The sequence below is a fragment of the Thunnus maccoyii genome, chromosome 10 (assembly GCF_910596095.1).
Source record: "Thunnus maccoyii chromosome 10, fThuMac1.1, whole genome shotgun sequence".
Taxonomy (NCBI): Eukaryota; Metazoa; Chordata; class Actinopteri; order Scombriformes; family Scombridae; genus Thunnus; species Thunnus maccoyii.
The window spans coordinates 2259175-2283573 of record NC_056542.1 but is presented as its reverse complement, the minus strand read 5'-3'; the positions used below and the strand labels follow the sequence as shown (position 1 = coordinate 2283573).

The following is a 24399-nucleotide window of genomic DNA, read 5'->3' as shown; positions in this document are numbered from 1 at the left end:
TAGAATCAAAGGGTCACTGATGCACCGCGAGGATGTGATGTACGCAGGCCAAAGAAATCAACTGTCTAAAGAAAATCTTTGTGTTTTCTTGTTTATTTATCAAATGCAAGCAAACAAAAAAACTAAGAGTCTCTCTGCTCTGGTAAAGAACAACAGACCTGCCCAGGTGCATGCTGGTCCTACACCTGCCTCCCTACCTGTAGCTGCAACCTGAGGTATTTTAATTTTGAGGTACTTGTACTTTACTTCAGTATTTCCATGTGATGCTACTTTCTACATTTCAGAGGGAAATATCGTACTTTCTACTCCACTACATTTATTTGACAGCTTTAGTTACTTTTCAGATGAAGATTTGACACAATGGATAATATAACAAGCTTTTACAATACAACACATTGTTAAAGATGAAACCAGTGGTTTCCAACCTTTTTGGCTTTTGATGTCTTACAAAAAGCAGTGTGTAGTCGGGGTCACATTTCACATGTCTATGAGTTGTTAACAGCTCCACCAAATAGTGATTTTTCCCTCTAAACTTCTCACATGCTTTCATTTCAATAAATGTTCAAATGATCCAATATTTCAGCAAAAATCAAAGATTAGAGAAAAAGTCCAAAAACTGAAAACAGATTTGTGTATCAGAACTTTGTTTTTTCTTCTTTCCTCTCCCATTAATCATCTCACCACCCCTCAGATTTATCTGCTGACCCTTTGGAGGGGCCCCGACCCCTAGATTGGGAACCAGTGGACTAAACTAGCTAACTGTATATAAAGTAGTGTAAACTAGCTCCACCTCCAGCAGCTACAACAGTAACATGCTGCTCTAACACTGATGCTTCACTATTAATAATCTAATGATGTCATATATAATAATATATCAGTCAGAGGGACCAAACCACTACTTTTACTGCAATACTTTAACTACATCAAGCTCATAATACTTATGTACTTTTACTGTAGTAGGATTTTTCATGCAGGACTTTTACTTGTAATGGAGTATTTTTACACTGTAGTATTGGTACTTTTACTTAAGTAAATGATCTGAATACTTCTTCCACCACTGATAAAACAACAGACACTTTTCATTGCACAAAATAAAAGCACACAATTCCCCCAAACGTCAAACCAAGGCAGATTTTATTTTGAAAACAGGAAAAGCTGTGTTTTATTGTGTTGTGCTTGACAGCAGCACCATCATAAAGCGGGATCAGCTGATGGGAACTGACTCACCACTTCCCGGACAGCATGTAGCCTCCTCGAGCTGCGTCCAGTGAAGAAGAAGAAGAAAAAGACGAAGAAAAACACTGAACTGGATTTTTACTTTATTCACTTTAATAGAATCTGATTCTACTGAGGAAGATCCTCAGAGCTGCTCCGCTGGTTCAGGTAGGAAATAAAAACACTGAAATGCCAGAAGTTTCATCAAAGTTTCCACCTTTTACGGGAATCACATGCGGCGTTTCTTCCCACTGCTTTAAGATTTCCTTCACTTCTTTCCTGTTCTGTTGTTTGGATCAGTGATGATGAATTTGTTGATTGGCTGTGAAAGAAAAAGCGAGCAGATTGTTAATTCACACAGTTCTGTTAGAAAATCCAGTTTGGTTCAGTCAGAAGGTAAAAATAAGCAGAAATACTTTCACACTTATCAAAACAGGAGTAATTTTTACTGATATAAATAAAAACATGTACATTGTGTTGGTGGAAAGTAACTAAGTACTGTACTCAAGTGCAATTTTCATCCAGAATACTTTAACAGAAATTAAGATAATTTTACTAATCAGTGTAGCTCTTAAACCATTACACAATAACACATGAAATGGACTTCAGTCTGATCTAAATCACACCGCAAACAGAGTCTTTTCTGTCCAGGGAGTCATTAAATCTGCCCCTTTATGTAGCTGATGGTAAATTCTGCTTCACATGAGGCTTCACACTGTTTTTCATCAGACAATATGTTCTTAATTTAGGTTTGTAATTTCAGGTTAAGTTTGCACATCAGGAGCAATTTTGAGCTCGGCATCATGAATATTACACTGTAATTAAATAAAACCAAGTAAAAAGAGAATCAATCATATAAAATGAGGAATTCAACTCATTAATCAGGACGGGGTGTTCGTGCAAAATGTCCCAATTATAAAATTGTTCTAGTGAGCTTCTGTTCAGGCATGTTCACAAGTCTGTTGCAAAGTTTAATCATCTCACAGTTACATCTGACATTTCCATCCCATAACACCACTAATGGCCCAAACTGATGAGGGTTTATGAACTCCCAAAATCGATCAAATAGCACATGAATGTACTGTGTGACAATTCACATGTTCATGGAACCAGACCGTGCAGCATATAGGGTCATGGAGGATTTATGAAGCTGATATCTGATGTCGTCGATATGTTTGATGTCGTTTGTTTGAGTTATGAAGAAGGAGTTTGACCATGTAAGTGCTACTCCTTATCAGACATGTAATATTTATTTATGTTGTTTATGAGAATTTGCAGTTAACTGTTCTTTTTTTTATCCTTGTTTTATTTTTTACTTATTTGTTACATGTTCGAAATAAACATAAACATTTGTGATATTTACCGGACAAAACAGTGATAACTGCATGTTATGCACTCTATAAGCACTATGGCTGACTGTAGGGTTGAGATGATCAGTCCATTAAGTTGTTATTTGATGGAAAGAAAAATAATCAGGTTTATTTTGGTAGTTTATCGTTTCAATCATTTTTAAAGCAAAGATAGTGTGAAAAATGTCAGATATTCTCTAGTTCCACCCCCTCAAACATGAGGATTTGCTGCTTTTTCTTTATCTATGGGACAGTGCATTTTTGACTGTGTTGTATTTTATTTCTGTCTGACAGACTCTGGTCTCCATGTGAATCCATGGCGGGTGTTTGAGAGCTCGTCCTCCGCCGCCTGACTCACAGGAGACAGAAGAAGTGCAGATAAACCAGATTTAACATGTCTGTCGTGGGAAGAGTTTCCTCCTCCGTCCTCCTGTCTCCCAGGAGGGAAACGGTGGCGCTGCAGACCAACCCGGCCGACATCCCAGCAATGGAGATCAAACTGGGAGCGCTGGTGGTCCTGCTGTCCGTCACACTGCTGTTCGGCTTCGCTCCTCTCTGCATTGTCCGGGGGGCGGGTCGCTGCAGCGTCGACCCAGGTAAGGAGTCTGGATATGTCCCTCTGATCTGTATTGTAGCTCTGACGCTGCAGTCTGCACACAGCAGGTGTCAGTTCAATCGATTTACCCAAGTACTGCACTTAAGTACATTGTTGAAGTACTTGTACTTTACTTGAGTATTTCCGTGTGATGCTACTTTCTACATTTCAGAGGGAAATATTGTACTTTCTACTCCACTACATTTATTTGACAGCTTTAGTTACTTTTCAGATGAAGATTTGACACAATGGATAATATAACAAGCTTTTAAAATACAACACATTGTTAAAGATGAAACCAGTGGTTTCCAACCTTTTTGTCTTTTGACGTCTCACAAAAAGCAGTGTGTAGTCGGGGTCACATTTCACATGTCTGAGTTGTTAACAGCTCCACCAAATAGTGATTTTTCCCTCTAAACTTCTCACATGCTTTCATTTCAATAAATGTTCAAATGATCCAATATTTCAGCAAAAATCAAAGATTAGAGAAAAAGTCCAAAAACTGAAAACAGATTTGTGTATCAGAACTTTGTTTTTTCTTCTTTCCTCTCCCATTAATCATCTCACCACCCCTCAGATTTATCTGCTGACCCTTTGGAGGGGCCCGACCCCTAGGTTGGGAACCAGTGGACTAAACTAGCTAACTGTATATAAAGTAGTGTAAACTAGCTCCACCTCCAGCAGCTACAACAGTAACATGCTGCTCTAACACTGATGCTTCACTATTAATAATCTAATGATGTCATATATAATAATATATCAGTCAGAGGGACCAAACCACTACTTTTACTGCAATACTTTAACTACATAATACTTATAACTACATAATGCTCATAATACTTATGCACTTTTACTGAAGTAGGATTTTTTTTTTCAGGACCTTTACTTGTAATGGAGTATATTGACATTGCCGTATTGGTACTTTTTACTTAAGTAAAGGATCTGAATACTTCTTCTACCTCTGGTTCTTGGTGTTGCAGAGTTGCGGCGCAGGCTGCTGAGTTTGATCAGCTGTTTTGCTGGAGGAGTTTTCTTGGCCACCTGCCTGCTGGACCTGCTGCCAGATTACCTGCAGGGCATCAACGAGGCCTTCAGCAACGCAGGAATCACAGTAAGATCTCACAAATGCATATTATTTTATTCTGGATATAAAAATCCTAAACCATCTGTCACCACAGAGTCAAATGTTTCTAGACACTACTGCAATGTATTTTCAGTTTGAACACTCAGCATTTTTCAGCTGACTCTCAGAGAGACTTCCTTCATCCAGTATATGAAGCTGAGAGTCAGACGTCACTGACAGTGGATTACCAACCAGGTGCCCCAGCAGCCTCAGATTCACCTCATGTCAGTCGGTTTTTGGAAATAATTGCAGATTTGTTTGGGAATTTGCAAGACTAATGTACAATATCAGCTGAGATAGGTCCTTCATTATTATCTCCCAGAGTCCAGTGTGACATCTTAAAATGTCTTGTCCTACCAACAATCCAAACAAATTCAATTCAATTCATATGACACAAAACTGAGAAAAGCAGCAAATCTTCACATTTTAGAAGCTTGAGCCAGCAAATTTTTTATATTTTTGCATGAAAAATGACTGAAACGATTGACTATCGAATATGCAGTGTCAACGAATCATTTCAGCTCTAGTGTTGATGATATGCAGTTCGGTGTGGGTGTGTATATACAAGGTTGCACAATCGAAACAACTTGTCGTTCATAGTATTTTAGGTATCAGATCGCTTGTTTCTCAAATGTGATAAAGTCATAGTGAACACTTTAATCTGTGATCATGTTCATGATCATAAGTTGCATTTCGAGCCATTTAATTTGCTCCTTAGTCCAATTGTTAAGTTTCACCACAAAGTTATATGTTTTTATCATGTGCTCAGAAACTTAAAGGATGGGTTCACAATTTTCAAGTCTGTTTTAAAACAGTCAGGAGCCCAAATGAACAGTGAAACCTGTTTTTCTTGCTGTAATCATTCCTCCTGTTCATACTGACCATTAGAAGATCCCTTCACAATGACCTTACAATGGAAGTGATGGAGGACAAAACCCACAGTCCTCCTTCTGTGCAGAAATGTATTTAAAAGTTTATCTGAAGCTAATATGAAGCTTCAGTGTCCAAATGAGTCAAATCAAGTAGATATCTTTCAACGTTACAGTCTTTTTAGTGCCAAAGTTCCTCTTTTTGTTACTATACTTCCACCTGCAGCTCAACAGGGAAACACTGTCCGAGGAAACACAAAGAGGGAATTTGATGCTAAAAAGACTGTAAATGTGTCAGATATCCACTTGATATGACTAACTCAGACTGATGAAGCTGAATAGAAGCTTCACATCAACTTTTAAATGACTGTGTGGACACACTGTGGATTTTGGCCTCCATCACTTCCATTGAAAGCACATTTGAAGGATCTTTTAATATCCAGTATGAACAGGAGGAATGATTACAGCGAGGAAAACCTCTTTCACTGTGTATTTTCAAACTGTGAAACTACCCTGTCAATGTGATTATAAAGATGATACAGAGAAATAATTTAGTCTTTGTTTATATTTTTCATCCAAATGTGAATAAATGTGATTTCTTATGTGGAGTGAAACTGTGTTTAAACGGCTTGAGACTGTCAGATTTTTTAGGAGGAGGGCAACTGAAGGTCAGTGCTAAAAAAGACTCTGCTGGGAAGTGTGTGTGGGTCTGTGTGTGTGTGTGTGGGGGGGGGAGGTGGGGGGGGCAGTTTAACGGGAATCACTCTCCTTCCTCACAAGTACTATTGAATTAACGTCCAGCTGCTACAACAACCAAAAAGTTAGACTGTGTGTTTGATGTGTTTTTATTCTCTCTTCCAGCACTCAGCACTCATTTTTCCAACTGAATTTATGTTGTTTTTTTATTTCTTTTTTATGGCTCAAGGAGCAGTTCAGGTCTTAAATCTCCACTAATCAATACTTGTGGTATTGGCACTAAATTGGAAATGAAAGGTGTCACTCAGAGAATTCTCACCAACTCGGTTGAGCTTTTTTTCTCATTAAAACGAAGATGTTTCAGGTTCTAATGAGAAATGTAAAGTCACATTTTTCACTAAAGGAGGCTTTTCTGTGCTGCTGTAGTTTTGCTTTTTGACAAAGTCTGATTGTTATATGCTCTTCAAAAACATATGATGGAAAAAGGAATGCATATTAATTGGAAAAATGATAATAAAAAGCCAAGTGACGATAGTTTGCTGACATATTCGCCCTGCAAGAAACTGTTCTTTTACTATTCCCAGAGCTACAAACCTCCTTATATCCTGTACTTGTGATGTGTGTTCATATTGTTGGGCAATAAGACAACACATGAGTAAAAATGGACTGTTTCTTTTTGTCAGGGTTTTTTCTTCATTCTTATCTGTGATCTGAATCTTCTCCACATCCGCTGGTTTAACTCTTCAGCAGTTTTGTCATCCTGTGTTGACAGAGGTGGTGACAGCAGATCAGTCTCTGCAAATTTACAGACATTTGAGTTGTAAATTCATAAAACCACAATTTACTATTTTATATTTTTCCATATTTCAGAAAGTGACACTGAAGAATGTTTTACAGCTTATGGTGAATCATAACTTAAGTTGTATTTTTCATTACATACTTATAATTTAAGTTAAACAAATATAATAAAAAAAACATTTGTATATTATAATAATATAAATTGATATGTATGTAGAACTTTTCAAAAACAAGGTTGCAAAGTGCTTCACAGACAAAATCAGAAAATACAAAATGCTATTACAGAATAGAATAAACACAGTGAAATCCAGAAATACAATAAAAATAAATAACAAGCTTTAAAAATTGCATAAAAACGAGAATAAAAAAGATTAATTAAAAGCCAATTTATTTAAAAAGTCTTTGATGTGAAATGTATAATATTTCTTAAAATTTCAAAATTTCCATCTGACTTTAGTTTCTGCATCAGAATAGCTGACTGACACTTCAACCCCTTTCGCAGTTTATAATTTTAGTGACACTTGCCTCTATCAGTCCCTGTATTTCAATATCAATATTTTAATTCCAATATTTCATACAAATATTAATTTGTATGAAATATTGGAATTTATTATTTCAGCTCCTTTCAGCACATTCACTTTAAGAACTGATACATGAGCTGCTTTTGAGCACTTCCATTTAACAGTCAATTAATTTTCTTTCAGTGCTTCTGTATCAAATACCATGTGAACAACACATGGAAACCTTAGCAACAACCTTAGCAACAAATGCAACATAACAGACGGATGTTTATGAGCATGTGTGACAAACTGATGTCAGCTCGTCGGCAAGGTAGAAAAAAACGTTGCATTTCTACATACATTCACTTCAAGTTTTGAAACTTTGATCATGTTTAACATCCTATAGCAGAGCAGGATATAAGTAACAGAAAACCAGTAAAAGCTGTCCCCCAAACTTAAAGAAGTTTCTGTAGAAACTAGAAACACAGACTCTCCAGGCAGCTGTTTAATTTACCTGGACTAAACTGTGTTCGTCTCTCCTTGCAGCTGCAGTTCCCTCTGCCTGAGTTCATCATGGCGATGGGCTTCTTCCTGGTCCTCGTCCTTGAGCAGATCGTCCTGGCCTTCAAGGACCAATTGTCTTTGCACCTGGAGGAGCACCGGGCTCTGCTGGTGGACTCCAGTGTCCAGCATCACTCCCATCATCGCCGCCATGGGTCGGAGGAGTCGGACGGTGGCCACTTCCATGTGGACTTTGGCTCCCAATCCGCCCTGCGTGCATTCATCCTGGTCTTCTCGCTGTCTCTCCACTCAGTGTTCGAGGGTTTGGCGGTGGGGCTGCTGGAGGAGGGGAAGGAGGTGCTGGAGATCTGCCTGGCATTGATGATCCACAAAAGCATCATCTCCTTCAGCCTGGCCTTCAAGCTGTGCCAGGGCCGGCTGCGGCGGTCGGTGGTGGCCGGCTGCCTGCTGCTGTTTGCCGTCATGTCCCCATTGGGTATCGGCCTGGGCGTCGGCCTCACTGAGACCAAGGCATCCTCGCAGCACCAGCTGGCTTGCTCCACGCTGGAGGGGCTGGCGGCAGGAACCTTCATCTACATTACCTTCATGGAGATCCTGCCACACGAGCTCAGCCACGGCAGGAACCGCATCCCCAAGGTGGCCATGCTACTGGTGGGCTTCGCCGTGGTCACCGCTGTGCTCTTCATTAAACTGTAACCATGGCAACATGGACCCTTGGCAAGAGAGACTTCTTGACAAGAGTTCACATGTTCAGTATCTGCAACAGCCATCAGATGCTACACCTCAGTGTGTCTGGTTACAAACTACATTCGGAATATGTGTGAAAGAAGCCCTTTGTAGATCTAAAAATGCAAACTTTATTTCTTTTTAAACTATCATCATGCAAGTTTTGTTTGTTTTAAGGGCGCAAAATACCAGGTTTTAAAACAGATTTTCCATTCAGTCCAATGGAATCACAGTGATGAGTAGATTTGTTTGTGGCATGATGTAAATCAATGTAGATTTTTGGCATTGAGTTAAATTTTGGTAAAACTTTGACCCATTAATTTGCGCCGTTGACCAATAGCAAGCCATCTTGACAGTGCTGTCCTTCGAGGATACAGAGTCCAAAATGGAGGAAGCTATCGTAGCTTATTGGCTGTGTTGCACAACTCACTTTTATATAACCCCCTCTGTCAGAGTTAAACTGCTCCACTAAAGGTTTGCAGACAGTTATGAGAACAGGAGTCGATGGTACATATTCGTCTTTTGCATAAAGATATTGTGTTATTGGTAAAGTTGTGAAGTTAATTGCTAGAAATTATTTTCCCTTTAGCAACAGAGCTAAGCTAACAAGTTTCTTAACTGACTGTTAGCTTGTTAGCAGTTAGCTCACAAGGCACAGCAGTTGACCAGCTAGCCCGAACTAGCCTTTGGTGATGTAGTCACTACATCACGAAGCTTCTGGCTCCACCTGTTTCACAGGGACAAGCAAATGTCACTTCGTGGTGTGACCACCTTTCTTTTGAGTATCAATGTCTCAGCCCCTGTTTGAGGGTAAAGTAATTTTAGAAATTTATAATGTAGTACAAAGTCAAGAGGTTGTGATATGTAGCACAACAAGCCAGTATTCCTGCACATGCTCAGTGGCATTTTCCTTACACTGAACTACTCTCCAGAGACTGAAAACATGATCACTGTTATTAGTCTTTGGAGCCGTTTCTAAATAGACTAAAGTGACCAAACTCTTCATTATGAAGGAACATGTCACCCAGTGCAGCGGTGTGGCTCAATGATGGGTTTTTAATAGTTTCTGGACAACAATGGAGGAATAAGATATATCAGGCTTTGGATACACACACAATACTCTGTTAGTGGATCAGTTCATTGTTGGTTTGGATCCAAACATGAGATTTGTTGACCAGAAGAAAAATAGTGAACATTGCCAGCCTTACGCTTTAAGTTTAAGTTCTTTGTACATATGTTTTGAACATAATCCAGGCACTTTTTACCATTTGCCAATGCAACGTATTTGGGAGAAAACTTTTGTAATATATTAGTGTAATTTCCAGGAGCCAGGGTTGCAAGGTGTACAAAACCCAAAACAGAGAGAAGCAGCAAATATTTCATTTTGTGCTTCGATTTCAGTGATTATAACTACAGTAATCCTGCTTAACTTTTGCTTTTACTGCCTAAAGCCTTAATTTTGTTTTCTTTCCTGTATTCTGGCGCTTTCACTGTCACATGGAACATGACTGGACCTATTTGTCACTATTGGTCGCCCCCCAAACATGTCAAACCTCTGACTGATTATTGTTAAGCATCCAATGTACAGTAGATTTGTAGAATATGAGGGGTTTTTTTCCGAGATAACCACTTGCAAAACTGACAGCTTCAATATGACATTTGATGACTTTCTGTGTGTCAACAATCATCTCACATGATCACAGTCAAACTGAATATTAACAAATCTATCCACAACACCTGATGTCATGTGATGTGACATATTTTTAATCATCTCCAGCTAATCATTCCAAAAACAGCAAAGAATCTGCTACTCAAACCAAAAATTACAGTTTGCAGCCATGAAAACAGATGTGAGGAATATATGATTCGCTTTTTTCTTCAGATGAACAGGCCGAAACAGAAAACACTTTCCTCCTTTTACTGTTGTTGAAAAGAAGTATTTTATTTAGCGAAGGCTCTGCAGAGAAACGCTGTGCTGAACAAACACAATAGGCTGCTTGTTGTTAACATAGTTCAGTCAGAGAGAATTTACTACAGGGCTCAACACTGAAATGTCAGCGCTGGCGGGAAGAAGAGCAGATCTGGTTTATTTTTGACTTTCATTCACCTTATTTAACTGGATTTTATGAGCTGAAGAAAATGAGCTGTTGATGTGATGACAGTGATGTTTTAGACAATGGCACTTGGAAATGTATTTTTGTAATTATAACACCACAGTCATGACCATTTTGAATCATTGTGTTGAATGTATGAAATACAGTATGTGTTAGATTTTGTGACAATACATGACATAAAACAGATTTTCAGATCATACCATGACTGACCTCAATTTATTGGTTTCAAATAAAGTTTTGATGTCCTTTTGATAAGATTTCTAAAAACAAAAATTACAATTGTATTTCTTAATCTTTTTTGATACACATCTTTTATAAATCAATATGAAAAATTCTTGATCTTGGAAACTGTAGTGATTTTTTATTTGTTTGTTGTTTTTTTTAAATTATGAACGTGATTTTTTTAAAATGGTTACTGCTTAAGTGTTGCTACTTGTTGTTTTAATAATAATAATAATAATGATAATAACAACCATTTATTTATATAGCACCTTCCATATGCAAAATTCAGCTTTACAAATTAAAAAAATTCTCTTAAAGAGAAACCAGTATATCCAGGAAACGGTGGATCCTCAATTCCCATGATGCAACTGGAGAGCATATTTTCTTTAGACCCTTCCTGCCTGGTAAACATCATGGATGCATAAAGAGAACTGGATTAAGTGTTGGAGGCAGGGCCCTGTTCATTCCTATGAAAGTTGCTAAGTGGCACATGGAGCCAAAAAAGCCACTTCCCGCTGTAAAGAAATGACCCAGATGTTGCTTACGCTTCCTGATCATTGAGCTCATAGAGCATGTGCACTAGAGACTTCTGCCGGCCGAGCCAGCTCACTTCCGGTTTAATCCTCCACTAACTTGAACCGGGATACAATAATTCAAACATGTGCCTCTTCTAGACTTTGCAGGCATTGTGACACTCAAATAAACGTATCTACCGTTTTACAACCACTCCTTTTCACATGATTGTGTGCGGGAAAAAGTCTTTTTGGGCCCAATAGCGTCACATGACGGACCCAGAAGCTGGAATTACATGGTTTGGCCATGTCATTACCCAATCCATGCCAGCTGCCCGATCTGTTCTGCACATGTGCAAAATGCTACATAAGGTGGGGTGGGTGGAGGGGGGTGATCCAGTGCTTCATAACTTCAGCAGAAACAGTGGGGCCCCTTGAGCCCAACCACCATGGCAGACAATTAATCAGTTAGACTTCATGAAAACTGCCGGTGCTCCACTTAACAGCAGAGCGAGAGTGGTTTGGGAGGGGGTAGCAGCTCAACCTTGAGACCTTGGACGCTACGCTTATGTAAAAATGCCAACCCACCATCACAAGCCAAGACACAGTTATTTACTGTGCCCAAGCATGCACGACATGCTTTAGCCAAGTAGAACGTGTTCCTGGATCAACATCACATTGCGGTCCTGGATCAACATTGTGATCAACCAATCACAGCCCTCTGACATCATCAGTGTGCTGCTCCTGTCATTCTCTCAAAATTTCTTTTTGGCCCCAAAGACAGTTGTGCTTCTTTGCTTCAGAGGTAAGCTAAGTTTTCCTAATTGAATTTATTAATTTATTAATAGTCAGAAAACTCAGCAAAATCCTTAACTGCATGTCTTTAAGTCACTAATATTTAATATTTATCCTTACAGACTAGTACCTACCTAGAGCTGTGGCTGTATGAGCTACTAGCAAATTAAGCTAGAATATTGTTCACTAACAATAAAGGGTAAATCCCTACTGTTGCTGTGGTCAGAATAATTCATCAATAAAATGAACAGGAACATTGTAGTTTTTCTGGAGACAACTTATGATGTGAACTACCCCTGTTGGTGGCTAGTTACACAATACTTATTCATAAGAGAAATTGTCTCTGAGGCCAAAAAGAAATTTTGAGAGAACGACAGGAGCAGCACACTGATGATGTCAGAGGGCTGTGATTGGTTGATCGCAATGTTGATCCAGGAACATGATCTACTTGGCTAAATCACGTTGTGCGACCAAGCACAGTTGCACCTTCTTGAGATGACTTTAAACCTGACAGTTCAGTTATCTTGACTTTTCTCTGACTGCCGCAGCTACAGAGAGAGAAACAGAACATTAAGGAGAGAAGGAAAATACATATAATGGAGTTATAGGTTTGGAAAAACACACTCACTGTCAGTATATCTTTGTTAATGATTGCTGATCTGTGATTGCACTTGTTCTTTGCACTCGTTGAGCATTTCCTCTCTCTCACCACACACACACACACACACGACTGACATTACAGAGGAAGTGGGAGGGAGCAAACTGGGAGGAACATTGGGTGCATCCCAAGTCTCTTAAATTGCATCCACGTTTCCCTCACTTGCGTCTTTTCCTTGCGTCTTAGTCCCTCCCACCTTGGATGCAAGGAGAGACGCAAGGAAACCAAGCGAGGAGAGAGGGAACGAGGAAATTTGTTTTAAGAGACATGAGACGTCCTCTCCTCTGAAGCGTCATGTGAAGCGACGTCCGTTTTTGATAACGACAGCTGATCACAGCTGGATCAGCTGTTCACAGCTGGATCAGCTGTTCACAGCTGGATCAGCTGTTAGTCGGCTTTAACAGCTGTAGAAACCATTTCTACTTGCAGAATGCGTTTATACTATTTATTGATCATTTCCATCTGTATTTTTGATAACCCTGATAGTGAATTCATCATTCAGTAACCCAGAATATGATCAGGGTGTCTTCTGAACACTGAAAAATATGTATTTGGCTAAATGTTTCAGGGCAAATGGAAATGATGTAACTCATATCAAACTCGACACTCAGGAATTTTCAGCCTCACATGTCACTGAATGGAAATGACGATAAATTATGTAAAATATAAATGTGTTTAACTGTTATTATGGATAAAGTTAAAGTCAGGAAGAGTCTGTCTGTCAGCAAGAAACAGTTTAATGGAGGAAATAACATCATGAAAAAAAATCTTTCTAATAAATGAAGAAAGTTGTTTATGGTTCTTTTGTTGATCAGACCGACAATTAACAGATTTTTAACTATATGATGAATATATAAATAAACATAAAACTTGGGAATGATACACTTAAATTTAATCTGTAATCTGTCTCCACTTTGGTATGAAACTGCAGTGATGTATCAGATCAGTCTGATCAGCTGCAGCGTCCAATCAATAACTGATATCCAATAAGGGGGCGTGTCGGCCGGTAAAAGACTTCCGTGAAGTCTGCTCTCATGTTTCCTCGCTCCTCGCTCCTCCGAGCAAAATAAGAAACTTGGGACGCTCGTCAAAATGGCGCATCAGGAACAACTTCCGGCTCAGACGAGGAGCGAGGAGCCATAAAATAAGAGACTTGAGACGCACCCATTGAAAGTGAAAGTTTCCCGTCTTGTTCAGACTCCATTTTAAAGTCAACAGAGCAGAAGGAGGAAAACAGCAAGTCTGAGGCAGGGTGAGTGTTAATATTAGGGCTGCAAATAATGATTACTGTCATTATTGATCAAAAACCTCTTTTCTTTTCCTGGTTTCTGTGTCCTCACAGCGATGTAACGTGACACACTGGTTCAATCAAAGTAGAGAGGAGTCATGCCTGGGACATACTGGATGCGTGAACCTCAGCAGTGCGTGTGCGTCGCTGAACTGCTGCGTCTCGCACGCTTGCAGCGTCCATATAGGAAGCGTGTCTGCTGCGGCGCCTCTGCCACTGGCAGCCCTATCTTCGTATCGTGTTCCCTGTCTATTTCTGCTGAGAACCGCGCGCATCACGCGGAGAAAATAGGCAGGACCTCTGCTGTGTCTCAAATCACATACTTCTGTACTTACACTTAACAATTTGAGTGCATAAGTGTGTTCACACTAAGTATGTAAAAATGCAGTGCACTGTGAGTACCCAGGTGGTGCACTCAAAACGGTCAAAAAGTTGAGTATGGAACTATGGCATAGAACAATATTTCTCGCCCTCAATGGTCGCCATCTTGGCTACGTAGCGGAAGGGGAGGGACCACTTTTCAAACTGGAAATGGCGGCCGAGTACACGTAACAACGGCGAGCATCGCCGCTGAAATGAAAAGAAAGAGGTTCCGCGACGCACACGCGCTGCTCACGCATCCAGTGTGTCCCAAGCGTCATAAAGAACGACACACATGTTTATCTGAAGACTGTTTCTTGCATTTAAACCAGAGTCAAAGTTTATCTTTGTGATGGCTAGATGTAGTTAAATTTAAAGTTAATGTAAACTAATAAGAAGCTGCTAACTTGAGAGGTAGAACTGGGTGTATTATTTGTGTGTCTCCAGTGTTACTGGTTTACCTCTCAGACTCCACAAGATGAGTGATTTGGAGGAAGAGGAGGATGGAGCAGACTCTCTAACATCCAGCCTTCTGTCTATAGAGATTGACCGGTCTGTAGATGATCCTCCAGGCTTCAGTAATGAACCTGTACCCTCAGACACAAAGTAAGAGACTGTTTCTACTGTTAACTGACTTGAAAATTATTCCGTTTTTAAATGTCATTTCATTAACTGCATTATTTCTTCATTTATAGCTTTAGTTTTGTAGAAAGAGTGCTTGATTGCTGATCTTAAATGTTTATTAGTTGCTTCAACCAATATTTAATATGATTTCAGTAGCAGAGAACAGATTGTTTTGTTTGCTTTCTAAGATAAAATCCAAACTTTTCACACCAAATATTTGGGACAAATCTTCCCCAGTAATGGATTACATATGGGATGGTGATGATGTCTTTCTGAAAGAAGGATCTGATCCTTCTGTTCTTGGTTGAAGGGCTGGATAAAAAACACATTTTTCCTACTATGGTGTTATTCAAAGTTAAGAGACAAGGAAAAAGAGGTGGTTCAGTGTTACCCTAAAATAACATAATCACACTTTTGGAAATGGCATCCATTACAATAGCAAATTGTTTTGGGGCAACTGTGATACTGTAAATAGATACAAATTCAGAATAATTCATTAGAAGAACTTCTGAATTACATCGATTCGGGAAAAATATAAATTTGTTTTTGCATAGTCTGTCACAGTTATTCCAAATGAGATATTTATGTGGAGAGAAACAGTGCTTGTAAATAAGAGACCAAGCTAAAAGCATTTGTTTGTGGAAATTGGCTAATCTGCATGGTAATTATTCAATATTGTAGTTGGACCTAAGTAAGAAAGGAAGATCACCTAATTTAGAGAATATATAATTTGGAATAAAGTTCCAAATGGATTCTGGGTCATAGCAAAATGTTTTGATCTAGTTGATTGAGAAGGTGCAGGGAATGTGAACTGTGAAGAGAATTGAGGTGAGGAACATGTTAAAGGAAAAAGTTGAACAAGGAGTTAAAACTAACTGGACAATCAGCTGTTTGTTCCTGTTTTATGCAAATAGTCGATGAATTTGAGATAAAAGTTCTGACAACGAAACTGAAGCCAAACTTATTTTAGGAAATCAGTTGTTAACAAGATTTATCCTGATAAACTTTGGATTTTTGAAATTTGATTGACAGATAGGCCTATTACATTTATTATTGATTTATATTAAATAAAATAAAGAGTAAACAGGTTAGAATATTTTCTTTTGTCTGTCTATCATTCAGTTGGCTACAGAGTGTATTATTGTTGTTACAAGAGAATGAACAGGATTTTCAGTTATTATATGTTATGAATTTATGTTTGAAGCATATGAACGAATTATTTTAATTTCTATGAGTTTACATTCGTTCTCAGGGCATTAATATTAGAATCACTGTCTGCTTGTTAATTGATCAAATTATTTGATCACATCAGGCTGCTGCTAGTGTTCATGGGTCCGCTATGTTTCGGTCCATACAGGTTGGTTCTCTGCTTTTTGAAAATTAAGTTATGCACATTGGCTTTGGGCATGTTTTCCATGGGTCCACTGTGGGTTGGGTCCAGCATTTTGGACATTTGGCATTTTCAAACCCCACACTTCTCAAACATGTAGATGTTACAGACTCTTCCACTTTCCACTTTGCATCTGTGGATAAAATATTATGGAAATACAGTGGAACAAAATAATGAACTACCTTCCATTCAGCTGTAATCTTAAACAGATCTTCATGTACATGTTAACCAGATACAGAGACAGGGCTGGTAATGGTATTTGATTTTCCAGTCAAAAAATCAAAAGTAGTAGCAGATAACTCAGGGTGATATTTACTAAGGGTTTAGTAACAGTCAAATGTTGTTTGTCCTTGTTTACTAAAGGACTGCACCAGGGTTTTGTGCAGGTAAAACAGAAGAAAATTGAGTGTTTGGTCTCCTGCAATACAGAATGTGTCTTAACGTGTTCTTGTTCAAAGGCACAAAATATGGGAGGAGGTAATGGAAATGTATACAAACAGCCTGCTGCAGCTGATTTATTGCTCCAGACTGACCACTGCAGCAGAGAAAACTGAGTCTGACGTTTAATGTTTGGGAAAAGTATAATCTGTAAAACTGATCTCACACACACAGAGGGAGAGAGATTATAGCAGAAACAGAGAGAGAGACAAACACAAATGAAAAGATGCATTATGAAGATATTTAGCAAAGCTCTCTGTTCAGCATCACAACACAAGACAAAAGAGCAGCAGTCTGTTATTTTTCACAAGTGGACTTTTCTGTTTTGCTCATTTGGCTCCTGCTTATTTTTCCTGACTTTTAATGTCTCATAGTAGCTTAAAGGAGCCATGTGGAGTTTTCTTGTTAACAGACAAAAACCATCTTAACATTGATTTACTTACAAAATGCATTGTGTCTATCCCTTCTTATGAAACATTTGCAAAGCCAATTTATGAAGCTAACATCTTAAATCCTGCTTTGTTGTGCCTAATTACTTTTGAAGCCTTGCAATTATAGTATCCATCCATTTTATTTAAAATTGAATGTCCTGAATTAATTTTTGATAGTTATAATAGGCTGTCACCCATGCCAATTTAATATTCATGTATTCATTCACTCAGTTTATCCATCAACCAGTACTTTTTTTATATCCATCTATATGATGCAAGTTACAGAAAAATATTTTCCAACTATTCATGACAGCAGATTCAAATGCTGTTCAGAAACATGCCATCTTTAATGATGCAGTAAACGGATACAGTGACTGAGAGTAAACGCCACTGCAGAAACAAGACAAACAACAAATAGTTGTATATTTCAGTATAGATGTAAACCTACTCAAATTAAAGCAAGGGCTTGGTACTTTAATGTAGAATCCATTATTTTATTTCAAATTGAATGTGTTGAAGCCCAGAGCCTGAAGAACACAAATGTGTAACTGTCCAAATACTGACAGTCTGGACTGTTTATGTAGGGAAAGAGCTGCATGCAACTTGTGAGCTGTCGGTTGGCCACCACTAATGTCACGTGACATAAAGAATGTGTTCATGTCCACAGAGAGAGGAACATGAGGGGTGTTTCTGTGGAGGAGCAGCTGTTCTGCTGTTCTTTGTGTCAGGACCTCCTGAAGGATGGAGTCTCTATTGGCTGTGGACACTTGTTCTGCAGACAGTGCATCACCTCATACTGGGACCAGTCTGCTTCATCAGGAGACTTCTCCTGTCCCCAGTGTGTAAAAAGTTCCAGAACAAGACCTGGACTGCAGACAGACAGTCAGACCAGCACTGTACAAAGTAAGACTGGAGATCTCTCTGCTGATGTCATCATCAGGAATCTACCTCCTCTATCCTACTGAAAATTTCTTTTTAATTATATTTTTTTCTTTCTTTCAGAAGATAGTGGTCCGGAGGAGGTTATAGATAAGTATAAGTTTTCACTGAGGAGGATATGTCAACATGTGACTGAAGGAATTGATGAAGCAGGAAGTGAAACCCTCCTCAACAGTATCTACACTAAGCTCTACATCACAGAGGCAACAAGTAAAGATGTTAATACCCAACATGAGAAATGGCGGTTTGAAACAGGTTCCAAGATGGAGACCCTCCACGACACTCAAATCAAGTGTCAGGACATCTTTAAAGCCTTACCTGACCAACAGAAATACATCAGAGTTGTTCTGATGAATGGCGTCGCTGGCGTTGGAAAAACTTTCTCAGTGCAGAAGTTCACTCTGGACTGGGCAGAGGGCTTGGAAAACCAAGATGTCAATCTGGTGATTCCGCTTTCGTTCAGGAAGCTGAACTTGATCAAAGATAAGCAGTACAGTCTCCTCATGCTGATCCATGTTTTCCATCCAACATTACAGAAGGTCACAGCAGAACAGCTCGATGACTATAAAGTTTTGTTCATCTTTGACGGCCTGGATGAAAGCAAACTTTTACTGGATTTCAACAGCAGGAAGGAGATCGTGTCTGATGTCACACAGAAGTCATCAGTCAACGTGTTGTTGACAAACCTCATCAAGGGGAATCTGCTTCCTTTTGCTCTCGTCTGGATAACTTCCCGACCTGCAGCCAATCAGATGCCTCGTACATGTGTTGACAGGGTAACAGAAGTACGAGGCTTCACTGACGTCCAGAAGGAGGAGTACTTCAGGAGGAGATTCAGTGATGAAGAGCAGGCCAGCAGAATCATCTCACACATCAAGACATCTGAGAGCCTCCACAATATGTGTCACATCCCAGTGTTGTGCTGCATCATTGCTACAGTTCTGGAGCGAATGTTGACTACAGACCAGAGAGGAGAGCTGCCCAAGACCCTGACTGACATGTACTCACACTTCCTGCTGGTTCAGACACAGAGGAAGAAACACAAGTATGATGAGGGACATGAGATGAGTCCACAGGTTCTGACAAAGAGGAAGAAGCACAAGTATGATGAGGGACATGAGACGAGGCCACAGGAGCTGATGGACGCTGACAAGGAAGTTCTACTGAAGCTGGGGAGACTGGCATTTGAACAACTGGAGAAAGGAAACGTCGAGTTCTACCAAAAAGACCTGGAGGAGTGTGGTCTTGATGTCAAAGAGGCCTCAGTGTTATCGGGATTTTGTACAGAGATCTTAAAAAGACAGAATGTGATCTTCCAAATAACAGTCTACTGCTTTGTTCATCTGAGCGTTCAGCAGTTTCTGGCTGCAGTCTACATGTACCACTGTTACACCAGCAGCAACACAGAGGTACTGAAGGCCTTCCTGGGAGAAGAGTACGAACTTAGGAAACCAGAACAAAAGTCTTCCCTCATGAAGATTACTGCTTTTTCCAGAAACAATGACCCATCTCTGGATGTCTTCTTGACGGCAGCCATTGAGAAATCTCTCAGAAGTGGAAATGGCCACCTGGACTTGTTTGTTCGATTCCTTTATGGCCTCTCTCTGGAGTCCAACCAGAGTCTCTTAGAAGGCCTCCTGGGTCGGACAGAGAACAGTCCAGAAATCATCCAGAGGCTCACCAACAACCTGAAGGAGATGGACATGTATGATATCTCTCCTGACAGAAGCATCAACATCTTCCACTGTCTGATGGAGATGAACATCTACTCAGTACATATGATTCAAAAGTTCCTGAAGTCAGAGAACAGATCAGAGAAAAAACTCTCTGAGATCCACTGCTCAGCTCTGGCCTACATGTTGCAGATGTCAGAGGAGGTTCTGGATGAGTTGAACCTGGGGGAGTACAACATATCACCTGAGGGACGACGGAGACTGATCCCAGCTGTGAGGAAGTGCAGAGAGGCTCGGTAAGTCCAGATGTGACTAACATCATAAATCAGTGTAGATTAGTAGTTTAGTTCTTCAAATATAAACAAAAATTATTATTATTATTATTATTATTATTAAAATAGTTGTTTATTGTAGAATGATGTCAGTTATATTTAGTCTCAGATGTTCTTGAACTGTTTGAAATACTGTGAGAGCAAGTAATGTTGATTTTCAGTCAGTTGTGTTTATAGCTGTTAATGAACACAGTTACTCTATTTCTTGTAATCATTAGATTTTACTGTTTTTCTTCTATTTATCTTCCTCTGGGTGGTGGAGGCATCATACAAACCTGGTTAAACAAATGAAGGACTGTAGAGGTTGTGGTTGAGGTTTTATCATGGCAGCATTTTATCACAACATATATCAGTATTTTACAGTTATCAGTGAATACAGTAAAGTCATTATTACATGAACAGGTTCTGCAAATACTATATAATCAGACATACAGGTAATACTTGATTTTATGCTACTTGTAGTGTTAAAAATAAGATCTGAATCATTTTCTAAAGGAGACTTCTGAAGTCAGAGAGAACTGTTTTCATGCAATTATTTCTATCCTTTTTTTTAATGGTTTCTGAGCCATTTCCTAGTGAACACGGCATGTTAGGGGAGGCCACACCCCCTTCTTAAAGATCAGAGATGAAAAAAACCCTCCTTGAAAAAAGAACACTTCTTTACATAAACAACATAAAACTCACTTTTATGAACTGGCTTTTGATTAGTTTTACTTCCTTTTCTTATCTGTTTCTCACTGTATTTATTCTATTTTGTAACAACCGTGAAAACAGTTTTCATGCCTTTACAGCACTTTCTAAACATGTTTTTGAAACGTGCTGTGGAGATGAAGGATTAGAATAATAACAATTATAATTATTATTATTTAATTTGAGTACGTTGCTATGCCATAATAGTTTGGTAGCACAAGCAGAGAATAGTCATCAGCCATCAGTAATGTCAGTTAAGGCTCAAACGCACTGAAAGCGATAATTGACGCTCCTATGGCGCACTGCAGGCATCAGATTTGAAATTCCAACCACAGAACCAACACAGGTTTTTCATTTTGTTCTTTGTATTAACGGCTGCATTAGTTGAATGTAATGAATGAATGAAAAGGAGAAATGCAGAGGAGGAAAATGAAACTGAAACTAAGAGCATCCATGTCCACAGAAAATCATCTTTTGACTGATTGATGGTTATTTATTTGTGCTTTAAAATGTAACTGCCGTAAAATAATCAGAATATAACGTTTTATTTCTCTCATGCAGCGGTTCACTACCGCTTGCTCTCCTTGCTTGACCACCACCGCGCTATCTCTCTCTTTTTTGGCTGCAGAGAAAACAGCTTTGGTCGCTGGGTCCGCATTTGACAAAAATTGAAACAAGGTCAGTGTAGGCTCATTAAGGCAGTTTGATGCGCCTCATAATGCTTCTAGTGCGTGTTCAGCCATTAAAAACAATCAGTGTACTTCAAAACGCACGTGTCAGACGCTTCCAGTGTGTTTAGGCCTTTACACAACTTATCTTAAGTTTGCTGACATTAATTGACATTAGCCTCTGTAAACTACTTTTCAAACGAGACAAAAACTGTCACTAAGAAACCTCTTATTGTGTTTAAGTGAGCAAGTGTATTTTATTGCTTAAGAATTCAACTTATATAGAACTTTTATTAACTATTTTAAAGAGGAAAGTCGTGTTACATAGTCTTGTTTAAGTCTTTCTTATAGTCTGTCACAGAAAGAAACTCTCAGGTGTTTTCTCTTTTGTTGCTGGATAGAAGAGTAGTAGCAGGAAATACACAGAGGTGTGATGAATATTTAAGACCAGAATTGTAAAATTCAGACTTTTTAAAGAGATCTTAAACACATCAGAGGTCAATGTTATGTTTGTTGAAAATAATTAAAACCTTTTTGGTTTGTTAATTGTATTTGTGTACTGAATCTGTCACATCCTGCCTGGACTTTGTTTTTCTGGACTTTTTGTGTTCTTTGGGGTTTCCTGTCTTTCACTTCTGTTAAGTCCTTCTGGTCATATGATTTTGCTTGTTATGATTTTGGTGGTGGGTTTAGAGGACTGCATTATTAGTTAGTTCATAGTGTTTTTTGTGCTTAAGTTTATGTAATTCTGGGATGGTTTTGATTTATGCGCATAAAACTTTAGACAGTCCTGAGTAACAAACTATTATCCAACCAGGACAGTAAACCACCAGTTATTATTGCGCTTCAATACGCACTTTGATATGGACTGAATGAATGAAGAGATAGAGGAACTTAGGGTTTGTTGAAGAAAACCTACCAGGTTACCAGGCTACCAGGTTAGCTTCAAAGAGTCAGTTACCATGGTAACTCACCCAGAGTTTAAGCTAGCTCTCTTTCTGGAACTGAAAACCCAGAGTTTCCCTCATCTCAGGGTTAACAATCTAGTTTAGTTTTCACTAAACCAGCTTTCTGGAATACATCTAGGTGTTTTAACAACCAGCAAATAACTTATCAAAGCCACAGTGGGCAACAACACAACCATTTCAGCGTCCACACAAACAACAAACAGCACAAAGTAAGAGCTACAAATCATCAGCAACAACACAGCAAAGAGTTAAATAACATTACCTGTTACACATAGAGAGCCATGGCGGGACATTTAACCAGCAGGAAAGAAACCGAACTGAGTGAAGAGACAAAGATGCAGAGAGACACAAAGAGAGGGTGTGTCTGATTCACGTTTTTGAAGCCCATGTTCTGTCTTTCACAGAAATGAAGTAGCATTAACTTACCTGCTCGCTTCTGCTCCTGTGCTGGTCTTTTTTGAATGTCCATTTTGGCTACTGCTATAAAAAAAAACTCGAGTCAAATGCGACTCTTCCTAACACTTGAGCATCACAGCTGATAGCCTGTCCTATGTAAAAAAAAAAAAAAAAGACATCAATCAGAGCACCATTAGCAACTCAGTGGGCAAGGAGTTCAAATGCATCAATAAGGGGAGACAGCCCAGTCTGGCTGTTTTTTTTTTTTTTTATGATTATGCTGAGTGTGCCAGTTTGAGATTTGGGTGGCACAGGAACACCTGGGCACACCGGTGGTTACACTGCTGTGTCAGGGTTTATGGCATACAGATTGTCCTTTTCAATTGACATGATGGCCAGATTGTTGAGCCTGTCCTGGCCCATGGTGCTCCTTAACCATGTGTGAAGATGGTGCAAGGCACTGAAGGAGCATTCACAGCTGCAGCTGCTGACTAGAATTGTCAGGGCCACTTGAAAGACAGTTTTCAGGGTGAGAAACATGTCTTCATCAAGCATTTGGAACACAGTGGCTGTGTCAGGGACTGTCTCTTTCTCCATCCTTCTCTTGATGAAACTTTTAGCCACCAGGAGTTCTTATGGCTTCAATTGAATCATGTAATGGATAGCAAGGCTTTTGAGGGCTTCTTCAGAAAGAAAGGTCTCTGTGGTTGGGTTGCAGGCTTGAATACCGGACATAAGCTCTTCTCCCACACCTGAAAACTGATGGTTGTGCTCCTACCATCCTGTCCAGGCACGGATAAAAAAGCTGATGTTTGAAATCATCTGAGGTGGTGATCATTTTGTTTTGGGAGAAATGAGAGAGGTAGGTGGTACTTGTAAAATGGGTCAAATTGTACCAAAATCAAAAGTACCAGTATGTCTGTGCACCTCTGTGACATAACAACATGGCAGTGATCGATGACATGACCGAGGCTTGCGGTGGCCTCTGCTAACACTAGCAAAATAGGCAATACAGTGCAACACTTAGCTGTGATAGCTTCGTTTTGTCATGTAAAGCAGACAGACAAAAGCAAATCTACAATCGTGAGTTTCTATTAGACACTAGAAACTGCTGTAGGAACCACCGACAAAGAGAGCTGAGCCAGCTAAGTGGGCTTGGCCTGCTATGCCGCATTAGTCCAGGCCTCACCTGGAGCCATTCTGAGGAGGAAGCCTTGTCAACGCTGGAACAGGATGCTGAAACAGGGAAAACGCGGATTAGCATTAGGTTAAGGGCTAACCCCATCAAACCGGCTGTTCCCACCATCGTGCTGGCAAATGTTCGCCACTTGGACAGCAAGATGGACTATATCAGCCTGTGGAGAGCCAATCAGCAAGGAGTAAGAGACTACTGCGTCTTGGTGTTCACAAAGACATGGATGACTGAAAAAATCTTGGACTCTGGAAAAGAGTTGCCTGGATGTCTACACAAAGAATTCATGGTGCTGTGATGCTAGGATGCGTTATAA

General features: G+C 39.4%; 2 protein-coding genes across 2 annotated transcripts in view; both read left to right on the top strand.

The window, feature by feature from the left end:
• The first annotated feature begins 1228 nt into the window (after positions 1 to 1228).
• Positions 1229 to 9289, top strand: LOC121905118 (zinc transporter ZIP1-like). Its single transcript, XM_042423117.1, has 4 exons — positions 1229 to 1383; positions 2859 to 3160; positions 4140 to 4270; positions 7692 to 9289. The coding sequence occupies exons 2-4, from the start codon at positions 2959 to 2961 to the stop codon at positions 8361 to 8363; spliced, it is 1005 nt and encodes a 334-aa protein (XP_042279051.1). The 5' UTR covers positions 1229 to 1383; positions 2859 to 2958; the 3' UTR covers positions 8364 to 9289.
• Positions 9290 to 14352: 5063 nt separating this feature from the next.
• Positions 14353 to 24399, top strand: part of LOC121905381 (NACHT, LRR and PYD domains-containing protein 12-like) — a 33554-nt gene continuing 23507 nt past the window's right edge. Inside the window, exons 1-3 of the mRNA XM_042423591.1 lie at positions 14353 to 14948; positions 17893 to 18128; positions 18228 to 20133. Coding sequence (XP_042279525.1) covers positions 14821 to 14948; positions 17893 to 18128; positions 18228 to 20133 — 2270 coding nt within the window. The 5' untranslated portion in view covers positions 14353 to 14820. The remainder of the gene's footprint in view (positions 14949 to 17892; positions 18129 to 18227; positions 20134 to 24399) is intronic.